This window comes from Mustela erminea, chromosome 6, assembly GCF_009829155.1.
Source record: "Mustela erminea isolate mMusErm1 chromosome 6, mMusErm1.Pri, whole genome shotgun sequence".
NCBI classification, from domain to species: Eukaryota; Metazoa; Chordata; class Mammalia; order Carnivora; family Mustelidae; genus Mustela; species Mustela erminea.
Genome location: NC_045619.1, coordinates 82,094,405 through 82,120,659, shown reverse-complemented (window position 1 = coordinate 82,120,659; position 26,255 = coordinate 82,094,405). Strand labels below are relative to the sequence as shown.

Sequence of the window (26,255 nt, the reverse complement as noted above, 5' to 3'; positions counted from 1 at the left end):
TGAGTTGCGGGTGCATGAGTAGGGACATATAGGAAGAAGAGGGAGTGCGGGCATCACTTTACCACTCAGGATGCAAAATGACCTTGTGACGCAGAAAAATAGTAAATAGGTCAGAGTCCGAAAACTCCATTTAAGGTGGGAGCATAAGAAGACCATGGAAGATGAAGGCTTTGAACTGGCAGGATGCCCCTGGCTGAGAGCAGGATGGAGGGTCTCCTGAGAGGCAGGAGTGGATTCCTACTATAGCTGGTCCTTGAACAACACGGGCTTGAACTGCCCAAGTCCAGTTTTTTTTTTTTTTTTTTTTGAAGTAAATACAGGACAGTACTGTAAATGTATTTTATCTTCCTCGTGACTTTTTTTTTTTTTAAGATTTTATTTATTTATTTCACTGACAGAGATCACAAGTAGGCAGAGAGAGAGAGAGGAGGAAGCAGGCTCCCCGCTGAGCAGAGAGCTGGATGCCGGGCTTGATCCCAGGACTCCGGGATCATGACCTGAGCCAAAGGCAGAAGCTTTAACCCACTGAGCCACCCAGGTGTCCCCCTCGTGACTTTCTTAATAACATTTTCTTTTCTCTAGCTTGCTTTACTGTAAGAAAACAGTATGTAATACATATAACACATTAAAATATGTGTGCATCCACCCTTGGCATTACTGGAAAGGCTCTGGGCAGCAGAGTAGGCTGGTAGTAGTCAAGGTCTGGGGTGAAGCGCAGAATATCCTGGCCTGGCTTGTCTCATCCTCACCAAAACGAAGATCATTTTGCAGAGCAGTGGGAGCTAACATTGGGACGTTGAGACAACCTTAAGTTAAGCAGTACTTGAAATTGCAGGGTAAGGGATCCCTACTTGAATCTTTGTCTGTGGGGGAGCCAGTGAAGATTTAGGGGAAAACCGATTAAGCCAGGCTGCAGAAAGCACCCCGGAAGAGGCAGAATCACAGAGGCATTTGACACACTGTGTTTTTTAATATGCTTTTTAATGGTTACTTATTACCACAGCTTTGCAAGTCACGTTCATTATTCTCATCCTGCAGAAATTCTGCAGGAAAGCCCTGGCAATCACGCGGAGACTATTCTTTATCCCTTTCCATGGTACAATGTTTGACCCTAGTAAATGCCCCCGGGGTCACAGTGCCTGCGTCCCATTCTTCTCTGCCCACCAGTCCTCCGCCATGGACTCTGAAACACGCAGCCGGGCTGGAACGTAGATCTGCCCTAACAGGCAGAGTATTGGCGTTCTGTTTAGTTTCTTTGAACACGTTTTCTCTTGATTTAAAATAATGGAAATGCTTTTTGCAAAACAAGTCCCTCCACAAGAAGGGCAAATGGGGAACATTGTGGATAAAGATTTGGTCGGACTTCAGTTGGCTGTTAAAGTTATCCTGATTAAATACAGTCTTTTTTTATTTAATAGCAACACTAAATTCAAGTCCTTTTCATCCTGGCAAGTCCAGTGCCCACATTTTTTAGGGGGCTGTCTGTGCGAAAAGGAAGACAGCTTTTCCTTGCCCCTCTTCGGCCAGATCTGTAAACCTCAATTCTGTGTAAAGATTTAAAATAAGGGCAGGGCACCTGGGTGACTCAGTTGGTTAAGTGCCCAAATTTGGTGTCCTGGGATGGAACCCTGTGCTGGGCTCTGTGCTCAGCAGGGAGTCCGCTTGACCCTCTCCCTCTCATTCTGCCCCTCCCCACTCATTCTCTCTCTTTTTCAAATAAATACATAAAATCGTAAACAAATGTTAAAGGCAAAAGAAGGGTCATACCAATCATTAATAGCAACAGCAACACTACCACTGCCAGGTTGGTCTCCAAAGATACTGGTTTCCCTAGGTCATTCTCTTGCTAAGAACCTGCAGTAGTATTTCTCAGGCCTCTGCCTTTAAGTTCCCTCTGGCTGATCCCACCAATATCAAGGCTTTTCCTTTTCTGGATTCCTCATCTCTACTCCCTTTTGCACAGCCAGACCTCCCTGCTGTGGTTTTAGCTGGCACAGTCTCTCCTGCATTTCCGGGGACCGAGGTTGCCTTCTACTCCGTTTCACCCTCTTGCTAGACAGGTGGCAGGCACAGGCAGATGCCGAAGGGGTAAGCCGCAGATCGCGCGGCTTATATGAGGTGATGGCCCCAGGGCAAGTTCGGAGTATGTATACCGCCTGTCTTTAGTTTATCCTGGCAAAAGAAGGCGAACTTGGAGAAGTAAAGCCAGTGAGAAGCCAGACCCCTTGATGAAAGACGAAAAAGGTAGCTAAATTAAACCAACTTTGATGAGATGTATCTTTTATTTAAAAACGTCTTATTGTGAAATACAGCATCATTCAGAACACCATATGAAAATGTAACGTACAGTTTAAAGATATCTGCTTCTTTAAAATAGTCCAGTTCAAGTGGTTTTACATTTATTAGTGAAAAATTCACTGTGACTAGTTCTTCCCAAAACTGGGCAATTAAATTTTCAAAGGAATAACTGAAAAGCATCCCTAATGTGTCTTACTAATCCATACAGCGGTTTACCTATGGACTCTTCTTTGACAATAACACCTGTTTCGTTAGTGGGGATTTCTTTTAAAGATTTATTTATTTATTTGAGAGAGAGAGAGAGAGCACAGCAGGCTAGGGGAGGGGCAGAGGGAGAGGGAGCAGCAGACTCCACGTTGAGCAGGGAGCCCTACAAGGGGCTCAATGAGGGTCTTAATCCCAGGGTCCTGGGATCATGGCCTGAGCTGAAGGCAGACGCTTAACTGATTGAGCCACCCAGGCACCCTGGGATTTTTTTTTTTTTTTTTTTAACTAGGCTCCACACCCAATGTGGAAGTCAATGCAGAGGAGATCAAGAGTTGGACACTCAACCAACTGAACCACGCAGGTGCCATGGGAATTTTTTTTTTTTTTAGTTTGTGGTGTTTTTTTTTTTTTTTTTTTTTTAGATTTTATTTATTTATTTGACAGAGAGAGAGTACAAGCAGGGGGGAGCAGCAGAGGGAGAGGGAGAAGCAGGCTCCCCACTAAGCAGGGAGCCCAACATGGGGCTCAATCCCAGGACGGAACCCAGGATCATGACCGGAGCCGAAGGCAGACGCTTAACCAACTGAGCCACCCAGGCACATCCCCCCTTCCTTTTTTTTTTTTTTTAATTGAAGTTTTTTGTTTTTAAAGATTTTAGGAACTTTTTTTTTAATTGGGAATTTAGCCCATAACCGTCTCCTATTAATCGTTAATACATTTGATGGTTCTTTGAGGTTTCTGGATTCCAACTTCTGTGTCTGTATCTACTTTACGCAGCCTTTCTGACTCTTTCCCATCCCAACCTCGGTCCCACCTCCCCCATGCAGAGGAGTGACTAACATCTAGTGCTGTTACTCTGTGCCTGGAGCTGTACCGATGCTTTACACGTGGTCTCTTCTTTAATTCTCCCAGTAATGCTACGAGATAATATAAATAGTGTTACTCCCATTTCACAGATGAGAAGTCCGAGACAGGATGCCTTGTGCCTCAGAGCTAGTGAGGATTTGAGCTCAAGTTCTAAATGCCACACTTTCTTAAAGCCCTATAGCTCTGCCCCTCATCGTGGACTACATGCTCTGCCTTCCCCCACCATGATCTCCCAGCCTGAATTCCTATAGCCTCGTGTTGGCCTGGTGTCAGCATCACTTACTACCCATCCCCGTGCCTCCCTCATCACCTGGCCTGCTGGCTTGCAGATAGCAGTTGCTGAAGGAAGGTCTGATGGGGAAAGAGTTATTTTCTTTTTTGCAGCAGAGAGGGAATGCTTTATTTACTAAGTTTGCATGCCAGGAATGTGAGCTCAGAAGGAGGCCTGTTTCCAGGATTCTTTTAAATTCCCCCTTTATAGTATCCTTGACATTATCGAATTGTCGGTGAGAGAAAATTCTATGTAAAAGTTAACTTCCATTGCATTTAGTGTTTTAATCCATCAGTACTGAAATAATTTGAGATTATTCTTTTTGATTTATGATGGTTGACTTTCATCTGTAGATGAGCACCTGCTATTAGCAATGGTTTCTACTAAGTAGAGTGAGGAGTAGAAAAACAAAGTATCTGTCCCTTGGAGCGCTTGGAGTTTATTTGGTAAAACGAAAGTGGAGACAGTGAATTCTGGCAAAAAAAAAAAAAAAGGCAAAACAAAACAGAAAGGTGGTTGAATCGGGCTGTAAATGCTTAAGGAACTGACTGATAACTTTTCATGTGTGATATTTTGATAAGTAATAATGTGAAACTTCAATCATTATCGTGAAGTTAAATTATTATACATGTCTTTACAGCAAGTTTATTTCTGACCGCGAGAGTAGAAGAAGTCTCACTAACAGCCATTTGGAAAAAAAGAAATGTGATGAATATGTAAGTGTCATTATATTAAAGGATGCTTGTTTGTTTTAATCACATAAAATGGGACAGATGTTTTTAATTCATGTAGCATAATACCAGAAGTATAGCTACTTATATTCTCCAGGGTATCCTGTGTATCTTCTGCTGAAACCCATTTTAAAAAATAACTAGACCACTAAGGAAATATTTCTTGAATTTTATTGCCACACCGACTCCTAATAGCACTTTAAAGACTTTGGCATGATGAACTTTCCTGGGGACTGATTTGCTTATGTTTGTTTGTCTCTTTGTTTAGATTCCAGGAACAACCTCCTTGGGCATGTCTGTGTTTAACCTCAGCAACGCCATTATGGGCAGTGGGATTTTGGGACTCGCCTTTGCCCTGGCAAACACCGGAATCCTACTTTTTCTGTGAGTGTTGACATTGCTGTACTTACCGTGTTAAAACTGTATTTTCTGTATGTTTCTGCTCATCTATAGAAGAAATTTGAAATTTTTCTAAATAGTTTTACTCTTCATATTTTTACTAACTCGGTTAAGTCATGAGCACATACTTTTACATTGTTTATTGAAATGATTTTCCAAGTTGCACCTTATGTTTATGAGGAAGGGGAAAGAGAAAATCTTTTTAATCCACCGAAACACCAAAATGAACCTTTATAAAAAGGATTTAAAAATTTCAAAACAAGATTTTTGGTATTTTTGGATTCTCTGTCACTTTAAATCTCAGCTAAAATGTCAAAATATTTGGAGGTGTCTAATCCAACCACTCGCCACTTTGGTATTTGGATTGCAATGGAACATGTACTATATCCAAAGGTAATCTCAAATTTGTTTGTAATAAATAGCCAAGAAGCACAGATGAGAAATTAGCATGTACTTTTCCTCTGAGAGTTAGTTAAAAGAAAATAGGCAATTTTGTTTTCAGATAACTTTTCCTCTCACTGTTAAATGGGACTTTCTGCAGATGTACAGAGGGCTTGTTTTCAGTTGGAACGACAAGAAAACAGATCATAGAATTTATACCAGGAAAATTCTCACCCAGCCTGATTCCTCTCTCAAACCTGTAGGGAATTTCAGCGGTGTTTTGCCTGAAGAGGCAAGGAGGAAATTCTCTTCTCCAGCCTTCCCCCACCACAGACTCCACTCAATGTTCCTCATTGGCCTCACTCACTGGATCGTTGAGATGGGAGCATTATTTCCTTGGAAGCAGTGACCAGAATGGCTAGTACTCCTACAAATTGTGTATATTCCTTTAGACTTAGAAAATTGTAAATTTAAAAAAAAAAAAAAAAGAAGAAGAAGAAAAAAGAAAACTGTGATGAAAGTACACTGCTGCCCATTCCATTACCCAGGGATCAATGATGTCCATCCATGCTGGGCCATTTTGGTCAGTAGCACTAGGGATTAACATTCTTCCTCTTACATGTAAATGCACTCGACAGGTCTTTCCAAGAAATAAAACTCTGTTTAGGACAGTGAATTCAAGACTTTTTTTCCTTATTGTCCACCCAACTCTGTAAACCCAACGGCAGCCTCTTCTCTCTATTGTGCTGGTGGATCATTTTGTGTGGTCTTTCTATTTATGTATATCTTGAGCCAGGTGCCGGGTTTTAGGGTGAAAGGATGGCATTGGACAAAATATTTCTATGGTGACTTTTTTGGAATGCGTGGAACTCTGACCCTCTGAGGTTACCACAGGGTCACTGCACTTGTGACTTTCAGAGCAGTGACTGGAGACACCCGACTGGTAGTCCCAACTCCTCTTCTGAATGGCTCTGTAGTCTTAAGCAAGTTACTTAGCCACTCTGAGCTGCCGTTGCCTACTCTGTAAAATAAGGCAACTATACTAGAAAAATCTCAGAACTGTGCCAACCTCTGAAAACCGATGATTCTGTGACTATTTTCAGTTATTCTTAAGCTGGAAAAATGTTCGGTTCGGAAATGTGTTTTACACTGATGTATTTATGTTTATTATCACAGTATTAGTTAGTTCTATGTTAAGTAGTTGAAGAGTCAATTCTTTGATGATGGTAACCACAGTAACTCTTGTGGCTCTTACTTTGTACCAGGTACTATTCTAAGTCTTTATGCTGAATCCTTGCAAGTCTCTGAGATAGGTACTAGTGTTAGTTCCTGCCTTCACAGGTAAGGGAACTGAGGCAGAGGGAACAGACTTTTATTTTGAATTCTCTCTTTGTCACCATTCTGGGAACCCCCTTCTCTGGGAATCCCCTTCCCTTCTCTTCTCTCCTAGATCCCCTATTTCTCCCGTATTCCATTTCTTCCTTTTTCTGGATTGACTTCCTTGCTTTTGTTGCTGAGAAAGGATGAACAGAAATAACTTTTTCCGAGGGCTTCATGTCTGCAAAATGTTTTTATCTTACCTGCATCCTGGATTGGCAGTTTGGCTAGATAAAGAACTCTTTATTGGCAATAATTTTCCTTCAGAATTTTGAAGGTATTGCTTCATCGCTCTCTAGGTTCTTCTGTTATGAAGTCCCATATCCTCCTGATTCCTGATTTCTTTTATATAGCCAGGGTTTTGGGTATTTGTTCTGTTTTGTTTCTGGAAATTTGTTGAATCTCTTTGTCCCGCATGTTCTTCAGTTTTATAGCGATGTGTCTTGACATGGCCCTAATCTCAGGCTGCCGGTACCTCCTTTTCTTTTAAAAGGTAATAGTCTTCAGTTTGGGGATATTTTCATACACATTATTGTGTCAATGAATTCCTTCCTCTTTTTACCTTTTCTCTGTTTCTGGAACTGCTCCCCAGATTCTGGAACTTCTGGACTTGTCCTCCCAGTTTTATTCTTTATTTTCATTTCTATAATTTTTCACAGTAGTTTCTGGGACATGTCCTGAATTTCCCTCAGCTCTTTACTGAATCCTTTATTTCTGTTATTATTATTATTTTTTTTTTTTACAGGAGCTTTTAAAAATTCTTGGAATGTTCCCTTCTTATATTATTTTGTTTTATGATTTCAGTGTTTTCACTAAGGATTCTAGTGATAGTTTTTCTCTGTTCTGGGAAATTTCAAGGATAAATAAAGTGGGAACAAGAGTATAAAAGATTCCCATTTTCCCTTCATCCCATGGCCTTACTTGTTTAATCATCCCCCTCACCTGGATTGTCCGGAAGCAAGTCCCAGCTCTAATATCATTTCACCCATAAATATTTCAGTGTATTTCTCATTAAAATATAAGCGCTATTAAAACATAACCATAACATGTCACACTTAAAAAATTATCAACAGTTCCTTAATATCATCAAATATCCAAACAATATTTGAATTGCCTGTTTATCTCCTTTAACAAAACAACAACTGGATTTTCCAAATCAGTACTCACATAAGGTCCATATAGTGCAGTTGGCTGACACGTGTTTTAATCTCTTTTAAGCTGTAGGTTCCCCCATTTCTCTCTTCTTTTCTCCTATGCCAATCTATGTGATGAAGAAACTGGGCCGTTTGTCCTCTAGAGTCTCCAACAGTCTGAACTCCACTTACTGTATCCCTCTGGCACAAGTTGATTTTTTGTTTGTTTGCTTTGAACTTGATCTTTCATTTTAAGATCTTTCCTGAAATGTCAGGTGGTCCTTCTTTGTCTGTTATATTCGAAAGTAAGGGATGGGGAAAACAAGGCCAATTTACGCCTGCCACACATGAGTGGGGCTTGTTGGGAATAGTTTCACTTAAGGTATTGTCACCAGCCTTTTACTTGGGGAACCAGCAGTGTTGGTTACTCTTTGGCTGCTGGGATCACTCAGCATCTTCTAGTTACCTGCCAGGAGGGTCTCAGCATTGCCGCCATCTTTTGGGGGGTCACAGTTTGGGGGTGGATATCTCAGTTGCATGTGTTCACCCAATCCCAGTTTTCCTGGCAGTACCTACACCCCCCAACCCAAGTTGTGCTGGGTCCCTCACCCAGAGACCCGAATTTTATAATTTACAGAGAATGTCTCTTCAGATATATGTCCTTTGCCAGATAGGAGAGGAGCAACCCCTCAGCTTCACAGAATAGGTGCCTGGTCTGGGGAACCTAGTTATTTCTTGAGGATTCCCTTTATTTTAGCTCATCCTTTCCACTGTTGCCTACTTGCAGTAATGCCACCAGGGCCTTTTGGGAATTCTGTGGTGAAAATTGGATGAGTCTTGGCTTTCTCCACTGCCAGTTGAAGGTTCAGCTTTGTCTACTTTCCAGTTCTGAAGTTTTGTGCTTATTGTCTCCTCTAGTTTTCTTAGGAGGGAGCAAGAGTAAGTTCTTATATTCAATCTGCCATTCCTAGAATTCAGTTGATTTTTAATTACAGTGATTCAGGGATAATTGATCTCTTGTCTCATGACTCTTCAGTTTCTGACTGAAGCAAAGAATTGGATAAACTCGACACAGTTGTAGGAAGACTGCCCTGCATAAAACTCTTATGAATCATTTGGTTACTTGCAAAATGTGTGAATAGCAAGCACCGCACACCGAATCATCAGGTGAAAGCTTGTGAAGGTAGCTGTGTAAAGACCCAAACTTACAGGCTCTTCACAAAATGCAGCACTCTCCTACCTTAGAACAAGGACTCACTCTGTGTGTCGTAAAACCAGCTGCTCCTACAGCTGCTCAAAGCCAAGAAGCAGTTGGCAGGATCAAGGTATTTCATCTGGTACAGGGCCCTGTTCCAGACTCATATTAGCCAACACGGAAAAAGAGTCCAAGCCTGCCCAAGCTTCTTTAGAAAAGCAGCTGGGAAGGCTCCTCCGAGTCTCCATGAGGCTGGGTGCGGAGCTCGTCACAGGGGTCATCTGAAAACTAGCGGGAGTGAATTCTTTTTCTTGGATGAGTTTGGGGCTCATTTATTTTGACCTAACCATAATGGCTGTCATCCCTATTTAACACACAACTGATTCGGCTGGATTAAGTGAACTCTGCCCCATTGGAAGAATGCAGTTAGGTTTTGTGTTTTCCTGAATTCTGAAGCCCTGTATTCCAGCTGAGGAACAGGAAGTATGGGAATGGGGAATCTTCAGCTTACAATTGTTCTGACGGTATATGTTCTCTTTTGGGGGCAAAATGGGGCTGTACCCTGAGGCAGCAAGTTGGGGATATGCTGAGGCACAAGTATCTCAGGGTAAAATGCACCCATTGAACTCAGTTTTCCTAAGATTGGGGATCCAAGGAAAAGGCAGTGAATGCTGAAAACTCTTCCACTATAACTCTCTCTTCTGTCACTCTTTTTTTTTTTTTAACATAGCTCCTCTGTAACTCCTTCATGGCCAAAGTGGTATCAAAAGTAAATACTGGCAGGGTGCCTGGGTGGCTCAGTGGGTTAAGCATCTAACTCCTGATCTCGGCTTAGGTCACAATCTCAGGGTCACGAGATTGAACCTGGAACAGGGTTCCGCAGGGGGTGTGAGCCTGCTTAAGAGTCTCCGTCCCCTTCTCCTTCTTCCCCTCCCCTTCCCAAGGAAAGAAAAGAAAAGGAAAACAAAGTAAATCTTGGCATGGAAGAATGGTGGGGTTTGTTTTATTTTTTATCTCACTTTACCATCACTCCCACCCTAGCCCCAAACAGGAAAGTTACATTTCTAAAGATATCTATTAAAAGCATACATTTTATAGAAAATGAATATCTTTAGAACATATTATTTCCTCATAGTAGTAAGTAAATGAGAGGTTTATTAAACTGTATAGATTTTATATTTTTTCATAACTTCCTGACATTTTAGTATTATTATTTTAATAATGTAACTCTTAAGTGTAAAACTGTGAAAAAGGAGAATGTAATTGATGATACTTCTGAGACCTCGAAAGATATGATCATTTATTATAAATGCTGAGTTTATAAACCATCCGTTTGAAATGATAATTGTGAAACAATATAATTTCAAATTTTATTTTGGTTGATTACAAATCCAGAGGCTCTTTTTTTGAGTTTTTGTAGTTTTTGAGTCCCGTTTGTCATTTTCTATGTCACTTGGTTGTGAAGATAAAAATATAATATAGCTAAAGACACACTTTGAAAAGTGGCATGCAAGAAGACATTTATTAATTAGTGCCAACCCTATAGGACTGCTATGATTGTGTGTGTGTGTGTACATGTGACAGAGGGAGAATAGAGTATGTGTGTGAGAAAGTATGTGTGAGAGAGTGTGTGTGCATGAGAGAGAAAAATGAACAGAGTACCAGTAATGCTTTGTACATACTAGCACTATATAGTACCTGTTTGTGGAATTATTAATTAGGTAGTCATAAATAATGGTTAACATCCATTGAACAGTAATTACATATGCTATTTTATCTCATTTAATCTCCATCAACACTATGAAGTAAGTATTAGCTCCATTTCACAGATGAGGTAACTAAGGCTTAATAACAACTTACCAAGTTGGGGAGCCAAGGTTCCGTGCAGGCTTTTCTGACTCTAGAACCATAAAACACTATACTGTCTTTTTGTGATATCTTCATCAGAAACCAAATCTGCATTATTAATGTACATCATTAGAGAAATTCTATTCTTATCAATAGATACCAGCAAGTTAATATTTCAGCTTTAAAAATCATCTTGTATAATCTTCAATATTTCTGGATTATGTTACTACTGTTTCACCAAGAACCTTCACCCTTATTTTAATGGAAATAGTTTTGTAATATCAAGTGCACCACATTGTAGATCAGGGGTGGTCAGGTTCCTGGTAATAGCCCATAAAACACATGCTTAAAGTATATCATGAAACTAACATACCTTCTGAACTGCTTCATATGTGTCATATCTATCCCCAACTTGGCCTCGAGTGCTATTTAAGAACATCCCTTGTCTTCGTGAGCCCTTGACCTTAATTCCTTCCAAATATTTAACTAAATGTTAAGAATTAAAAACCAAGTACTGACGAAGTCAGATAATACCAAGCCCATTATTAGCGAATTGGTTCAGTACTCAGAGTAGTTCCATAAAATAGAATATTAGACAACTATATGAAAGAGGAAACCGAATTATATGTACTTGTATGGAAACATGTCACAAGAATATTATTGTTTGAAAAAGCCTGACCGTTAGGTGGAAGTGAGCAAGAGAGGAGAGTGTGTGTGTGCTTACGGCCCGCAGACTATTTCGGAGGGTGCACGAGTGAGCTGTTGACAAGGGTTGCTTCTGGAGAGTGGCACAGGGGCTGGGGCGGAGTGGGGGTGCAAAGCTTCCACTCTGTATTGTCTTCCTACCGGGTGTTTTTAGGGGAAGAAACTAATGAAAAGAAGCCCGTTTACTTAAGGAATTTAAAACCAATGCAATAAGGCTCCCCCCTACCCCGCTTCTTACCTACAGAAAACTGAGGAAAAGCAGATTTTCAGTATTGATATTTAAGATTGATATTATAGAGGGAGAATAAGCAGTTGATGCTGTGCCACCTACTCCACACTGTATTTTCAACCCCATCTGCCTTCAGAGAGCCTCCATTTCAGCCACACCATGTCCTTCTTTTCTGTAAAGGCCACCTGCACCATCCTTATTACCCTGGCCTTTCCCCTTCCTTATTCCCACGCACCTCCGTGCTTCTGAATCCTAACGGGCCTGTGAGGCCCAGTCAGATGCCACCTCCAGAACTGTTTCTCTGATCCTCCTTTACCTTTCTGATTGAACTCTGAGGCCTACAGGGGCAGGATTAATGTCTAATTCTTCCTTGTTCAAATCACCTCTCGCCACCACTTCTAATGCCTCACTCCCCACCCCCCAACTCTGTCGGCCCCAACAAGATCTAGAACAGTTGCTTGCATATATGTGATTCTCAATAAAGTTTCATTGACATGAATGAATGAATACTTGAGAATTAGATTTTGCAAAACCAAAAGAAGCCTTTAGGGCAAAACAATGGCCCTCATAATTGGTGCAAACTTATTGAAGGGCAGATACCAACTGAAAGGTTTAGCTCACCCTCAAATTTTCAGTGGGCTGTGGAGATGTAATGATAATAACCAGGTTAGCACAGGACTCGCCCTCAAGTGGTTACTTGGTTACTTTCCTGGGAATGCCTCTTTCATCTGAACATTCTAAATAGTTCAGAGCCTGTTAAATCCTGTAAGAGGTTAGTATTACATTGCTAAAAGGGCATTTGTTGTTAAATTGCTATTTGCAAAAAGGAACATAATTGTCATTTTCAGTGTACAGCAATTACCTTCAATTTGTGGTAAATTGTCTGCTTCAATTGTAGGTGAATTCTGTCTCTCTTTTTCTTAATATTTACTTCTGTGGACCACTAAAAAGATGCAATATTGTATTACCTATAATTACAGTGTTTACAAACAAACCAGTAAATGGCCATGCCAGTAAGGGTCAATCTAGAATATAAAGATCTCTGTAAATCAAGATCAGACTAGCAGGGGACTTCTCTCTTTAAATTCAGTGTTTCACAGTTGAGCCTACATAAGGGACAGACAGAAATGGAATTAGAACCATAAGTCCATCAACACATTGCCCTAAGTCCTGTTCTTATCTTGTAGGTATTTGATCATTATTAGCCTGTCACCAAAAAAAGGTGGGGGGGCTTCTCACGATATGAGGAGGTTTGTATTCTTAAATAACTGTCTCAGCATAGCTCTGAAGTCTCCTATCTTTTTTAGCAAATTCTACTAAATTGGAGTGAGACCGCAGTGTTCCTTCACAAATATGTACTCTGCATGATCCTGAATTGTCACTGCTTCGTTACTTCATATGTATTCCAGAAAGTTTGAATCACGCCCACCAAGATGATAATTTTGCTCTTAGCAGTAACAGAGATGGTCTGTGTGATATTTATCAAGTTATTCCTCGTAAATGTTAAGTCATCTCTCTCTGTGCACTCCTTAGCAGGCAGTTCTTTGCCTGCTCCGGCGGAAAGACCAACTGGATCTTGTGATCTTAAAAACCAGGCGATTGAAGAGGAAGTCAATAGGGAAACCCTACTCTTCCGGTGATCCTAGGAGGAGGTCCATGAGTATAGTCCCAATCCTCTTCCCTCTTGTCAATCAGTTACTTGTTTTTAAAATTCTTTGAGTTATAGTCACTGTTCCTTAGAAATGATCTGAAGAGAAAACTGTTGTCCTTCAGCTGGCAGCAAAAATCATTGGCATCAGATTCTCTTGTTTGGGAATAATAATACTGGAAGAGGAGAAATGGCACATTCAGCCTTGCCAACATTTGAGATACATGTAAAAAGGGCAGTGGCAGTGCCATTGAACTCTATTGAAATTCGCTGGATTAAGAAGCTTTTCAGAAATCGGGAAATAGGAGAGTGGTTAGTGTTGTGCTAAAAATGAGTGCTTATTTTGTAAACGAAGAGGGTTGGCAAGCGTAGGAGATGAGTCCCACCCATTGTTTTTAAGAGTTGGGCAGTTATGCTTAGTTGGTGAGTCATCTAAGATGTGTCTGATAAGGGGTTCCAAGAAGGCAATTCTCGTGGCCCCAGAGGTGCGCGGGTGTGTGCACTGCGCGCATGCGCGAGAGCATGCACCCGGAGTTGGCTGAGTCCTCTGTAGCCTGAGTCGCATCCTGTCCCGGTGCCCCGGTGCTACCCAAGGACAACAGCATGGCCCCCATTTGGAGCACAGTGTTTTTCTCAGGTTGCGAGAGGCAACTTAACTCTGCTGTCTGAGGTTTTCCCAGTATTAAGACCTCCGTGATGCGTGAATCTTTCCTGGGTTGCAGTAAGCGAGGTGTGTATCAGCACAGTAGGTCCGGACAGCCCAGAAATTTGGATTTTCAAGGTTAGCTTGAACTTTCACTACTCACAGAGTGGTAGCTGGTTTAGTAGAGTGGAAGACTGCCCTTGTGTGGGCCAGTTAGCTGTGCTTTGTTCAATGGCTACAAGCTTCACTTCACATCGGGTCCATGTTTCAACCTTCTGCAACTTCATTAGAGGTTTGCCAACTACAGCGTACTGACCAAAACCACCTGTAGCTTCTTTTTGTCTGGCTTGCTAGCTGCGAATAGCTTTGTTTTTCTCTTTAGAGAGTTAAAAAAAAAAAAAAAAAGATGTTATAAAGTATACGTGTGCCATGGGACCTATAACAACCCTATTTATCATCCTTATTTTATAGGTAAAGAAGCTAAGAGTCACAGAGGCTAAGGCACTTGCTAGGATGACACTGTGATTGGTGTGGGATGAGGGGAAGGAGGGCAACAAGCCCATGGTGTAGTCCTCTTAACTCTTCCATCGCTCCTTCAGTGTGCATTGTTACCATGGAAACAGAGGAGGAAAGTATGAATGAAGCCACAGCTCTGTCGTTCCCCTTAGCGTGGAAGTCCAAAGTACCCACCGAGAACAGCACACTTCTTTATTTAATGGTTACGTGGAATTTTTCTGTCACTCAGGAGTTACATCTTAAGAGTGTGATAAAGGGGGCGTCATTTTCAAAGGTAAGGATCTAGGTTTGAGGAAAAAGGAAGCCACTTATTCTTGTGGAGTGGAAGAAGAGGAAGGAGCACATGTCAAGAGTTATAAATGGAGCGCCCGCAGAACCCACAGACCTCTACCAACGACTCTAAGCACAAACAGGAAGTGGTAGTGGCACATGGCTTTCTTTCTTACCAGTACAACTTCCTCTTTTAAACTCAACCCTCCTCCTAACTGTTTAACTTCATGAAGTATCAACTAAGTTGATAAAATTCTAGTTCTGTCTGCATACATCTTTTAAGTACTTCATTCTCTGTAGGATCATACTAGATCTTTCTTGATTTGGTCATCAGTGAGGCATATTTCTTTCATTAGAAATTAGACAAGACGAAATATCTAACCAGTAGTGAGTGAGGCTAGTTTAAGAGCAGCTTTGCACCAAGAAATGTAGATTTATCTACAAGGAAAGAAATGGAAGGAATTGTACGAATAATTGATCCCGGCCCGTTCCCAGCTCAGCATTTAAAAACCATTTCTTTCACTCTCTAAGTTGTAAATATTACAAATAATTGCATGCACCAGATCCTGGTGTGCTGGTCCTCTGACCCTCAGAATGTTGAAATTTAATCACAGTGTAGTGACTAGGAAGTACACTTTGGAACTGAATAATTATATGTTTCTGCTCCTTTCTTTAAGTATTTTGTGAGCTCCTTAAATGAAATTGGGACTATATTAATGACCTTGGGGTTTAAACAAATGCCACTCTTCCCCCTCCCTCCCCAAAAGGAAGAATTGGAATAATACTACTATCACTTAAGAGGTTTTTTTATATTTTTCATTTTAATACTATTATTGTAAGTGAGATAATCATTAAAGACCATTTTGAAAATACATAAAATAAATTAAGTAAAAGAAATCATGGGACTCCTGGGTGGCTCAGTTGGTTAAGCAGCTGCCTTCGGCTCAGGTCATGATCCCGGCGTCCTGGGATCGAGTCCCACATCGGGCTCCTTGCTCGGCAGGGAGCCTGCTTTTTCCTCTGCCTCTGCCTGCCATTCTGTCTGCCTGTGCTCGCTCTCTCTCCCTCTCTCTCTCTCTCTGATGAATAAATAAAATCTTTAAAAAAAAAAAAGAAAAGAAAAGAAATGACCCCAAATCTCACTGTTAACAGTGGGCTCTGTTAGGCCTGTGATGTATTTCATTCTAAGTCGTTTGTCTTCTGCTTAGGTTTTACTTTTTACACTGTCATTCCTCTGTGGACATTTGACTTTGGCAGACAATATAGCATGGGTGGGTAATGACTTTGGAATCAGACTTTCAGGGCTCTAATGCTAGCTCTGCGACCTTAGACAAAATACTTAACCTCTCTTAACTTCAATTTTCCTTATCTGTAAAATAGTAATAGTACTACTCATAAATGAAATATTTTAAAGTGCTTAGTGTGGGCCTGACGTACTGAAAATACCCTAAATTTATTGGTAGTGATGATCAATAGTTTTATTAATTATATTGAATTCCTATTAGTAAAGTTCTAGGAAATGGATTTGTATGTAAAAGACAGGTTTGAATTTTCCAGAATATTTCAAATTTTCACATGGATGAGGGACTCAGAACACTTGGTCCTCTCTTCTCACTTTCAGGCACATCCCCTTCCATTTGGGGATGAGAATTAAATAGACGATTCTTCCTCTGTGTTGCCTTTTTTTTTTTTTTTTTTTTTTTTTTACAATTAAGCCTCCCGCTAGCATGGCTTTCCTGGGCCAGGAACTGTGCTACACCATCTGCCTCTGCAGTCCCCCTCCAGACATTCTACTTGTGACCACAGCACCCCCTCCCCATGTCCAGGCTCCGACCTGGGGTACTCCCATGCCTGTCCTCCAATGTCACCGACAGCCTCGGAGAACCTCAGGGAGAAGTACACTTCCTTCCCTGTCCGGTGCAGATGTCATGGCCTTTCACTTGAAAACCCCTCTCTTTCCCACACCCTAAAATTCCCTTCCCCGCTAGCTTTCTGTCACACTAGCTGGAAACCCCCCGAATCTGAGCTTCTTAACTACACAGATGGGTAACTACATTCAGCATCTTCGCTTGGGTTCTCCATGCTGCCCAGCTCTCCCTTCATCCCCAGCTAGTGCTCTGCTCTCTGTAGCAGTGATTTTAGATCTTTACTTCCTTCATCTAGGTATTTCCCTTTGGAGGAGTTAGTTGACTGGGAGGAGATGGAGGGGCAGAGAGAGTTAGTGGAGATAAGAGATGAAGAAAAAAGTGGAGGGGGGACACAGGAAGAAAGGTTGGAGAAAGGGAAAGGGTAGAAGAAAGTAAAAGAGAGGCCAGTAACGGAGGGGAAGGACTGGAGAAAGATGGTTGGCCAGAAAATAGTACGTTTCCTACAGTTTGTCCAACTAGCTTGTACTGGGATTTTTTTTTTTTTTTAAGATTTTATTTATTTATTTGACAGACAGAGATCACAAGTAGGCAGAGAGGCAGGCAGAGAGAGAGACAGAGAGAGAGGGAAGCAGGCTTCCTGCGGAGCAGAGAGCCCGATGCGGGGCTCGATCCCAGGACCCTGAGATCATGACCCGAGCCGAAGGCAGCAGCCCAAACCACTGAGCCACCCAGGTGCCCCTTGTACTGGGATTTTAAATTTCTTATAAATATCCTGCCTCAACCAGATCACGTGTCTCTGAATTTTGGAGGGAGGGGCTGTAGATTGGTGGGAGATGATGGTAGATAAAAGCAAAACTAGTGAAAAAGATTACTTTTGCTCCAGTGCAGGGAGTTTTTATATGGATTATTCTAATCATGATGATGGTAAATGTTTTATACTTTTAACCGGGTTTAGAACAGGAAGAATTATATAGTGTAGTGAGCCTCAGATCCCTTTTGGAAGAAAAGAAACATGGCTGGGGTGGGGGGAGGGATGTGGCATTGAAAATAATTTTGTTTATTTCTTGGGAGAAAGAACAAGCAAGCATGAGTCAGGAGTGGGGCAGATGGAGAGGGAGAAGCAAAGCAGGCTCTGTGCTGAGCAGGGGAGCCCGATGAGGGGCTCCATCCCAGGACCCCAGGATCATGACCCGAGCTGAGGGCAGACACCTCACTGACTGAGCCACCCATGAGCCCCTAATTTTAAATATATATATATTGGTGGAGTAACTAATGCCCTAATATACCGAGGAAGTCAGGATCCCACAGGAATGGTCCAGGAAGTCAGGATCCCACAGGAATGGTCTGCATCCCATAGGAATGATAATGATTCAGCTGTAAATGCTTCACTTCACTGCATTCTCCCCTGGACAGCCATGGGGCTGTGTCATAGGTAGTCACACTGTGATGGTGGCATGGCACCCCAGCTGCAGACAGTGCGGCAGGCCACGTGGCACTAGTTCAACAGCTGTGAGAAACGGGAACGCTGAGATCTGTTTGCCACAGGGCCAGAGCTGGCAGCTTTAAATCCCTGCTACTCCAAGAGTGGTCCCTGGACCAGCAGCATCTGAAATACTTGGGGACTTTTGAGAAGTGCAGACTCTCAGGTCCCACCCCACATCTACTGAATTAGAATCTTCAGTTTAACAAGATCCTAAGGAGAGTCGTATATACCCTTCAAGTTTGAGGGCAGCTGCTTTAAACTTTGGACGGGGAGAGTCGTGCAGGGAAGGTTGGGAAGGGTCCCCTTATTTTTTAAGAGGAATGGGTCCTGGAGGAGTTGAAAGCACTCACCTGCATGGCAGCCCGGAACACCCCCATGTAAACACCCCCATGGAAGCTATTTCTGGGTCGGCGGTGGTGACTGCTGCTTCATCTCCGCCTCTTTCGAGGGCTCTGCTGCTGGGTGGGGAGCATGGTATACAATTTCTTGTTTTTTAGCTAGGCTTTTAAAAGATGTGGTCGGGGGTTGGTCTTTTTGAGGTATAATTTATATACAGTAAAATTCTTCATTTTAAAGGATAGGATTTGATAAATTTACCCAAATGTAGTTGTGAAATCACATAGAATATGTCAATTGTTGGAACACTGGGGTGGCTCAGTGGGTTAAGTGTATGACTCTGGATCTCAGCTCGGGTCTTAATCTCACTGTTGTGAGTTCAAGCCCCACATAGAGCTCCACACTGGGCATGGAGCCTACTTAAAAAAAAGAAAGAAAGAACATTTCAATTGCCTTAAATATGTGGTTCTATTGTCACAGTTTCCCATTTGATTAACATATAGCACTTTAAGAAATGAGATTTATTATAATGTTATCCATATAATGTCTGGGTAAGTTATGGGAGAGCAAAGAATTACAGTCTTATCACTGTGATTCTAAACAATAACAAGTAAATGTCTTTAAAATAGATGTTTAGAGGTTATTGTTTAAGGTAGGAGCCAAAATTTTCTTGCACCAAATACACTAAATATATCTAGGACCCCTGTCAGAAATATTTAAGAAATCACAGAGAGCAGGAGTATCGCCAGAGGACTAGAAATGGGCAGATTTCATCCCAGCTTTCCCAGATCTACTTGGTAAAAAGTAGATCTCAAGCAGTATTTAAGGGTGAATTATTAAATAACTTTTATGTACAAATACCATAGAAAATATTGCTCCCTGGAGGTCAATAGGGTTTTCCTATATAGTTGTGCTAAACTACTTTATCTTTTGAGATAATAGTGAACTAGTTGGTCACAGGATTGTCTTAAGCAGAATGTATCTTGATTTTAGCAAGACATTTGGCATGATCCCATATGACTTACAAATGAGATACTAATATTCTGTAAATTCATTCTTAGCTAAGAGTCTGCTGTGTGCTTTGTTTGGTATTGTATGTAAATAGGCAAATAAGAGGGGCCATGACTCCGAATGATGTGTTACGCCCTGTCCTACAGTCTAGTTAGTAATGGAGGGACATAATAAAGCAATGAAATAAAAAGATTGCTTTGGCTGCTGGTTGGAGGATGGATCAGAGAGGGCAAGAAATGTGAGACAGAGATCACTATAGTTGCCCAGAAATTAGAGGTGATGGTGCCTGGGATCAGAGTAGTGACAGTGGAGATGGGGAGGGGGGGAGGCATTTGGATTTAGGAACTATTTTTGAGAGAGAAGTGAAAGGGCACTTGCCAATGATTAGATGTTAGGGATGAGAGAGTAGATAAAAGATCAAGGGTGACTTCCGGTTTTCTGGCTGGAGCAGTTGATGGGACAGTGGGCCATTTTCTAGATTGGGTTCTTGTTCTACTCAAAGTTAGAAGCAGTGACTTGGATGAAGGCAAATTCAAGATAGGAAGCTTGATGAGGTAGCTGATACATAAGTAAAAAAGGTCAGCAATTTTAAAAGATATCACGAGACTGGAAAGACAAAATATAATGGAAAGTGTAGAATCCTTTCAAAAAAAAGTATACACATGGGGCACCTGGGTGGCTCAGTGGGTTAAGCCTCTGCCTTTGGCTCAGGTCATGATCTCAGGGCCCTGGGATCGAGCCCCGCATCGGGCTCTCTGCTTGGCGGAGAACCTGCTTCCCCTCTCTCTCTGCCTGCCTCTCTGCCTACTTGTGATCTCTGTCTGTCAAATAAATAAATAAAAATCTTTTAAAAAAAAGTATACACAGGATGGAACCAGGAAGAGTAACCTAATGGGCGTTTCTAACAGAAGCTCAATAAGAATCAAAAGTGTGGCTTGGCTGCCGTAAAAATGAACACCAAAATAGGTTGCCTACTAAGAAACATGATGTCCATCTCAAGTTAATAATCTTAATATGCTTTGTGCTATTTGGACCCAAACTGATGTGACAGCATTGTGCTTTTCTTAGCACACAGCCATGACAAAGGATGGTTGAGGAACTGGACCATGACTGAGATGTAAAGAGCCTGAACGCCCCCATCACAGGATGACAGCTGGAAGAATTGGAGAAGTGTAGGTCAAAGGGCACAATCTGAAAAAGAGCACCATCAGATGGACTGTTTGGCAGAAGAGGGTTTTGATTTTACGTAGATTCAAGTAGGTCCAAAGGGTGAAATGGCAGCGGTAGTTTCAGCTCAGCCTAAGTTCTTGTACATGGTGCTTCACAGAAGCAGGATAGGATGGGTGGCGTATGGGTCCCCTGTGACACACTTTGCAGACCTGGATGCCTGTGTGTGGGATGGAGCAGAGAGGCTGCCTGTGCTGGGTGGAAAACTGGACAGGGCAGTGTCTAAAGACCCCTCCCTGGTCCTGGAGTCTCGAATTGTTTCCTAACAGTCTCCTTCCCCGTAGGGGCCATAGACTCTCTGAGGATGTCCCCACACCACCTCTTGCCTAGTGTGGCTGACAGTGTGAGGGTTCTTGGAAGTCCCTGATCACAGTGTTCACACTCCTGCCACTGCTTACCCAGTGCCTATGTCCACCTACAAGTTCTGGATCCCCTTCTCTTCAAGGCTGAACCTAAGTCTGAAATACCAACACCTTGACAGCACAGTTCCTATCGCCGAGATTTAGTTGCCCCCCAAACACCTTTTTCAGCAAGCGGCTTTTGCCGTAACCATATTAGAGCTTGTCGTCAGTGATCAGAAGTGTGAAAGCAAACATGACGTCTGGATGAGATGCAGAAAGGAATCGCTTGTTTTCCTCTTAGCACAGGAATACCGGTGTATATTTCTCTGCCAGCAAACCACAATTATATGTACAAAGATCTCATTGGACAAATGGAGGTACAATCACACTCAAGACAGGAGAAATGTTCAAATAAGTCATTATATTCTCTCAAGTCATTCCTCCTGCTTTCATTCTGATGTTATATTTTGCGTCTTTGACACCCCCAGATCCCCTTAAAGTAGTCTAGCATCATTATAGCCAATTAGACAACTTAGAGTTTCTTTCTAAGAATCTAAACAAGGAGGTGCACTTCTCTACATTTTAATTCCATTAATACTACTAGATTTCTTTTATAGCCCAAAGTGGTCTTAAAATTTTATGTACAGATTTTGCCTTTTATGACCTGCTAGAAAAAAGCATTTTGTTTTATATTAGTTTTTGGTTTTTGAAGGGAAGTTGTAGATTTTGGGAGGGATGGAGAAGACCATCTTCAGAGATGGGGCGGTTCAATGCAGAGGCTGTCAGAATGTCACTCCAGGTCCTTCTGTCTGGGGTGCAGTGTTATGTCTTTTAAACACGGAAGCAGGAGGGTTGTTTTCAATAGTGGGAGGATCTCACTCTGCTGTTGGTAAATGTGGGGGAGAGCATAGATGCACCCCCTGCTAATCTCTTCCTTGACCAAGACTTTTCTCCTGGAAAGAGAAAAAGAGGTGATAGGAGTTCATGAAGAAATCCTTGACTTCTTGCCAAGGGCCACAGGCCAGCTTGAGCATCACCTACAATGATATTTGACCCAGTAGAATATGTTGGGAGGCAACTGTATGTAAGACCCATGTGGTCCCAGGGGCTGCTAGCTGAGGGAAGGAATGTTTCCTTATAATGTTTCTTTGGCTAATAAGTAACCAGTTCTCCTAGCCTTTGGTTAATCATTAGGTAGACATTAGTAATTGTCCCTCCTGCCAGGCACGTAATTCCTGCAAGGTCATACTCTCTAGTCATTAGCCTGGGGCCTGGTGGCAGGATCCCCCTCCTCCCCACATCAGTCCCAGGGGAATAGACTCAACAGGGCATGTGGTCACTCGAGAACAGCAGCAACTTGCATCTCTCCTATCCCCTACTGGAAACCCATGCTAGGCTGCGTCACACCCAAGTCCTCTATGCTTTATCGCATGCGCACATGGAAGTCACCCGTTTGTCTCATTGTCCCTAAAAATGTGAGTGAACTCTGAGCAGAATTCGAAGCTTGCTTCTTCAGAATAAATATTGTGTATCTCTTACAAGGTGAAAGAAAAATCATACCACAGTTGGGTCCTGTATCTTCCTCTCTGGCAGAACATACCAAATGGGGCTCCATTATGTATCTCAGAACTATGAGCTGGGTATGGGACTGCCTGCTCTCACTTTCTCCTGTCCCTCAGCCAGAAGAGGTAATAAGGGACTTGCCTTCGGAATCACCCTCCCCCTCAAGTATCTTAGCTAAGTCAATATATGTCTGAATGCACTTCCTTATCATCACCTTTTCACCTAAATTCCCCTTTTTATTGGCTGGTCAGTTTGGTCTTCACCCAGAGTGTTAGGTTTTCTGTTCTTTCTCCCCATGTTTGTTTTACCTCTGCTGAGCTCTGTCCCTCTTTTATGTTTTATGACCAATCTCTGGCATTCTGTCTGCTCTGTAGTTGGCCATTCTGTTCTCCCCCATCGATCTCCTTATGGCCACATTGCCTATAGGGAACTATAGGGGAAGCAAAACACCATAAGACACGAGACAGCCACAGAGTTGCCTTTCTGCCTGGGGTAAGGGAAGGCACATAAAGGGGTGACATCTGAGCTGAGCCCAAGGACAGGGGTTCAGTGGGTGTGCGGGAGGGGGTTGGGGTTGGGGTTGGGAAGAGAGATCCCACACAGAGAGAATCCCATGATAAGCCAAGTGCCTCTCAATGGCCCTTGCCAGAAAAATCCCTGCCTTATTTACTCAAATGTGGAATCAACTGCACTTATATACTGTTCTAGGGATAGATCTCCTATATCAGGGAGGGAGTGGTTTCATTTGGGGGGACTGGAACTTTTTTCTTTTTTAGCGAATAGGCTTTATTTTCAATTACCAAGTCTGTTTTAACCAAATGATTTGGAAATAATCTATGTGATCTCCCATGTCATTTTAGCTGTGCTTTTTCTTGGGGTGGGTTTGATAATGAGCCAGATGTACCAAAACAAAAACATGAGTTCGTCGTTCAAAAATGTCTTCTCATTTTCCTAGTCAAAATTTTCCCATCGGTTAGAAGAAATGCTTGGTCTTTAAGAGGAACTAGGTGCAAAAAAAGTGAATTATCTCAGTAGTCCAATGCATAGATTCAAAAGTAGCCAGACTAATTAGATGAAAAGAATCATAGACATCATTTAGTTTGTGTCTATGTTATAGGTGAGGAATCTAGGGGTGGGAGAAATTGAGCAACTTGCCTAAAGTCACATGGTCATCGACCTAAGAGTCAGTACAAGACTTCCCCTCAGCCCTTGCCCCCCCCCCGCCACCCCATCTCACATCTCTTTCACACTTTCTCACTCAGATGTAACAGAAAGTACATCATAGGCCATAAAAGCTTTCTTTCCTAATACTGTCTGAAAGTCATTTCAACTGAAATGACCTTAGAGAGCTATTTAGGCTTTGAATTAACATAGAGGATTTGCACTGTTAGGGTTACTCAGATTCTAGTGAGCAGCTCTTTATTTGGTAGAATATTTTTATTGAGGATTTTAAAAAGGGTGTGACTAATCATTTCCAAAATCTGGATGCTACCAACAGTGTTAACCAAATAAATAAGCCTTTGCCCTTCTAAAATGTAAGGTCTGAGTATGTTGTTTTATAGTTATTACAAGACTTGTTTTCTTTGCTTTAGGATACTTTTGACTTCCGTGACACTGCTATCTATATATTCAATAAACCTTCTTTTGATCTGTTCCAAGGAAACAGGTAAGCTGATAGTAGGTCTAATTTTGTTAAAGCCAGGATGAATGATTTGCATGGTGATACTGTGAACAAGTAATGCCCTCCCGGTTCAGCCACTGATTACTGAAGAGTACATTGACCTACAGTTCCTCAAAAACCTATAGTGGTGTTTACCCAGAGAAACAGACACGGCACCATGGACCGTAAATTGTCTTGAACCCCGAGAGAATAGCACTGCCATTTAAAGCAAACCCCCAATCATACCTGGTTTTCTAGTTTGAAATGACTTCATTTGAAAAGCTTCAGTTTTTCCTTAGGTCTTTACAAATTCAGAACAAGGATCCCATGTTTTGATATTATAGCCTTCGAGATTTTAAAAGTAAACAGTGCTTTCATTCCCTTTCGTGTATATTCCAAGGAGAAAATGGTATGCCCGAGGCAATGTGGGAGCGAGGGTACTGGGGAAGGGCTCCAAGTTCTGGGCAGTGTAATACCTGAAGTGTTTATTTTCTATTCCTGGGACAAATGGATTCTGTTTGTAATACTTTGACTTTTACTTTAGCTGAAACCACATTGGCCAACTATTACTATACAGAGAAGACTCCATTTAACTGGGACATTTTGTAATAGATTGAGCATCTACCACTGTCTTGTTTAAACACCAGTCTTCTGAGAGATTGAACAAAGCTTTAATTATAACCTGACCCACATTGCTTTCTGTGAAAGTTTTAGAAACGTGAGCCAAACTGTCATAAAGACATATAAACGTGTTTTCTTAATGAATGGTTTAGCAGTTTAGTATTTATCGAAATGAGACAGTTGAACATGTTAAGATATTCCTGTAGCCAGATTATTCTTTTGACAGATTTGTCTATGGGTCTCTTTTCTGAGTTACGTATCTGTGAACTAAATTTTACAAAAGATGAACATTCTGGTGTTGACTATTGTATGTTTGTTATTGTGTTTAGGACACACGAGGCATTCATGGAATGTTATTAAGATTAAGATAATTCCTTATTAGCCTCATCAGTTCACATAATTAATTCAAAAGGAAACTATCATCCCCACAATAAGGATTTTTATTTTTAAATCAAATCTTTACTTTAATGATATGTACCAGACCTGAGAAAGGAGATCAGAGTAGGAATTCCCCGCCCCCGGTTGAAAACTCTTCGAGATAGTTAAAAATAAGCCTTATGCCCTAATAATTGAACTGTAATGCTTTTGTAGCCAACTTGAAAAAGGAGAAGTGGTGGTCATGTCTGACATTTTAAAATGTCACGAGGTTGTAGCACCTTAACCCTTGCAAAGCCCAAAAGGCTATGTATGTGATTTTTGAGAAAGGCAGAATAACTTGGGGAATAGTCCCTCGAATGAGGATATCTTGGCTTTCTTTAACTTTTAGATCCCTGTCATTTCTTGTGTTCTCAACTATGATTTTTAAATAGGCTGCATGGTTTATGAAAAGCTGGGAGAACAGGTCTTTGGCACCACAGGGAAGCTCGTAATCTTTGGAGCCACCTCTCTACAGAACACTGGAGGTAAAAGGAACACGCTTTTTCTATACATAACTTTAAAGTATGTGAATATTATTATCTTTTCTAATTCTGGTGGTTGGGTGGCCCGATGAATTTTAACAAAATGGAAGCAGTATCGTTCTCATTGCTAAAATGGCACATGGAAAGTAAGGCAGAGAGAGCAGTCACTTATTTAAAACCCAAGTATACTGAGTAGCTAAAACTGTCTTTGTGTCTTATTGAAGGTCAGTCTAAGAACAGGCTGGTAGCCTTTTATATAGCTTGCAACATGAGCCTTGGTATCTCCTTTCTAAAAATGTTCTCATTTTCCTCTAGCAATGCTGAGCTACCTCTTCATAGTCAAAAATGAGCTGCCCTCCGCCATAAAGTTTCTTATGGGAGAGGAAGAGGCATTTTCGTAAGTGATAGACCATTTTTTTGTAAGATAACAAAAATATTCTTAATTTGATTGTGGACTAACCAAAGTTTTTGTTTTATGAAAACTACAGGAACCTGAGTTTTCTCTGGGTTGTTATTTTTTTTCTTTGT

The 26,255-nt window shown here is 41.6% G+C and overlaps 1 protein-coding gene across 1 annotated transcript in view; it reads left to right on the top strand.

Moving 5' to 3' along the window:
• SLC38A1 (solute carrier family 38 member 1) overlaps positions 1-26,255 on the top strand; it is a 69,180-nt gene that overhangs the window by 25,044 nt on the left and 17,881 nt on the right. Inside the window, exons 4-8 of the mRNA XM_032347974.1 lie at positions 4,284-4,359; positions 4,643-4,758; positions 24,140-24,213; positions 25,638-25,730; positions 26,043-26,124. Of these exons, the coding sequence (XP_032203865.1) occupies positions 4,284-4,359; positions 4,643-4,758; positions 24,140-24,213; positions 25,638-25,730; positions 26,043-26,124 (441 nt within the window). The remainder of the gene's footprint in view (positions 1-4,283; positions 4,360-4,642; positions 4,759-24,139; positions 24,214-25,637; positions 25,731-26,042; positions 26,125-26,255) is intronic.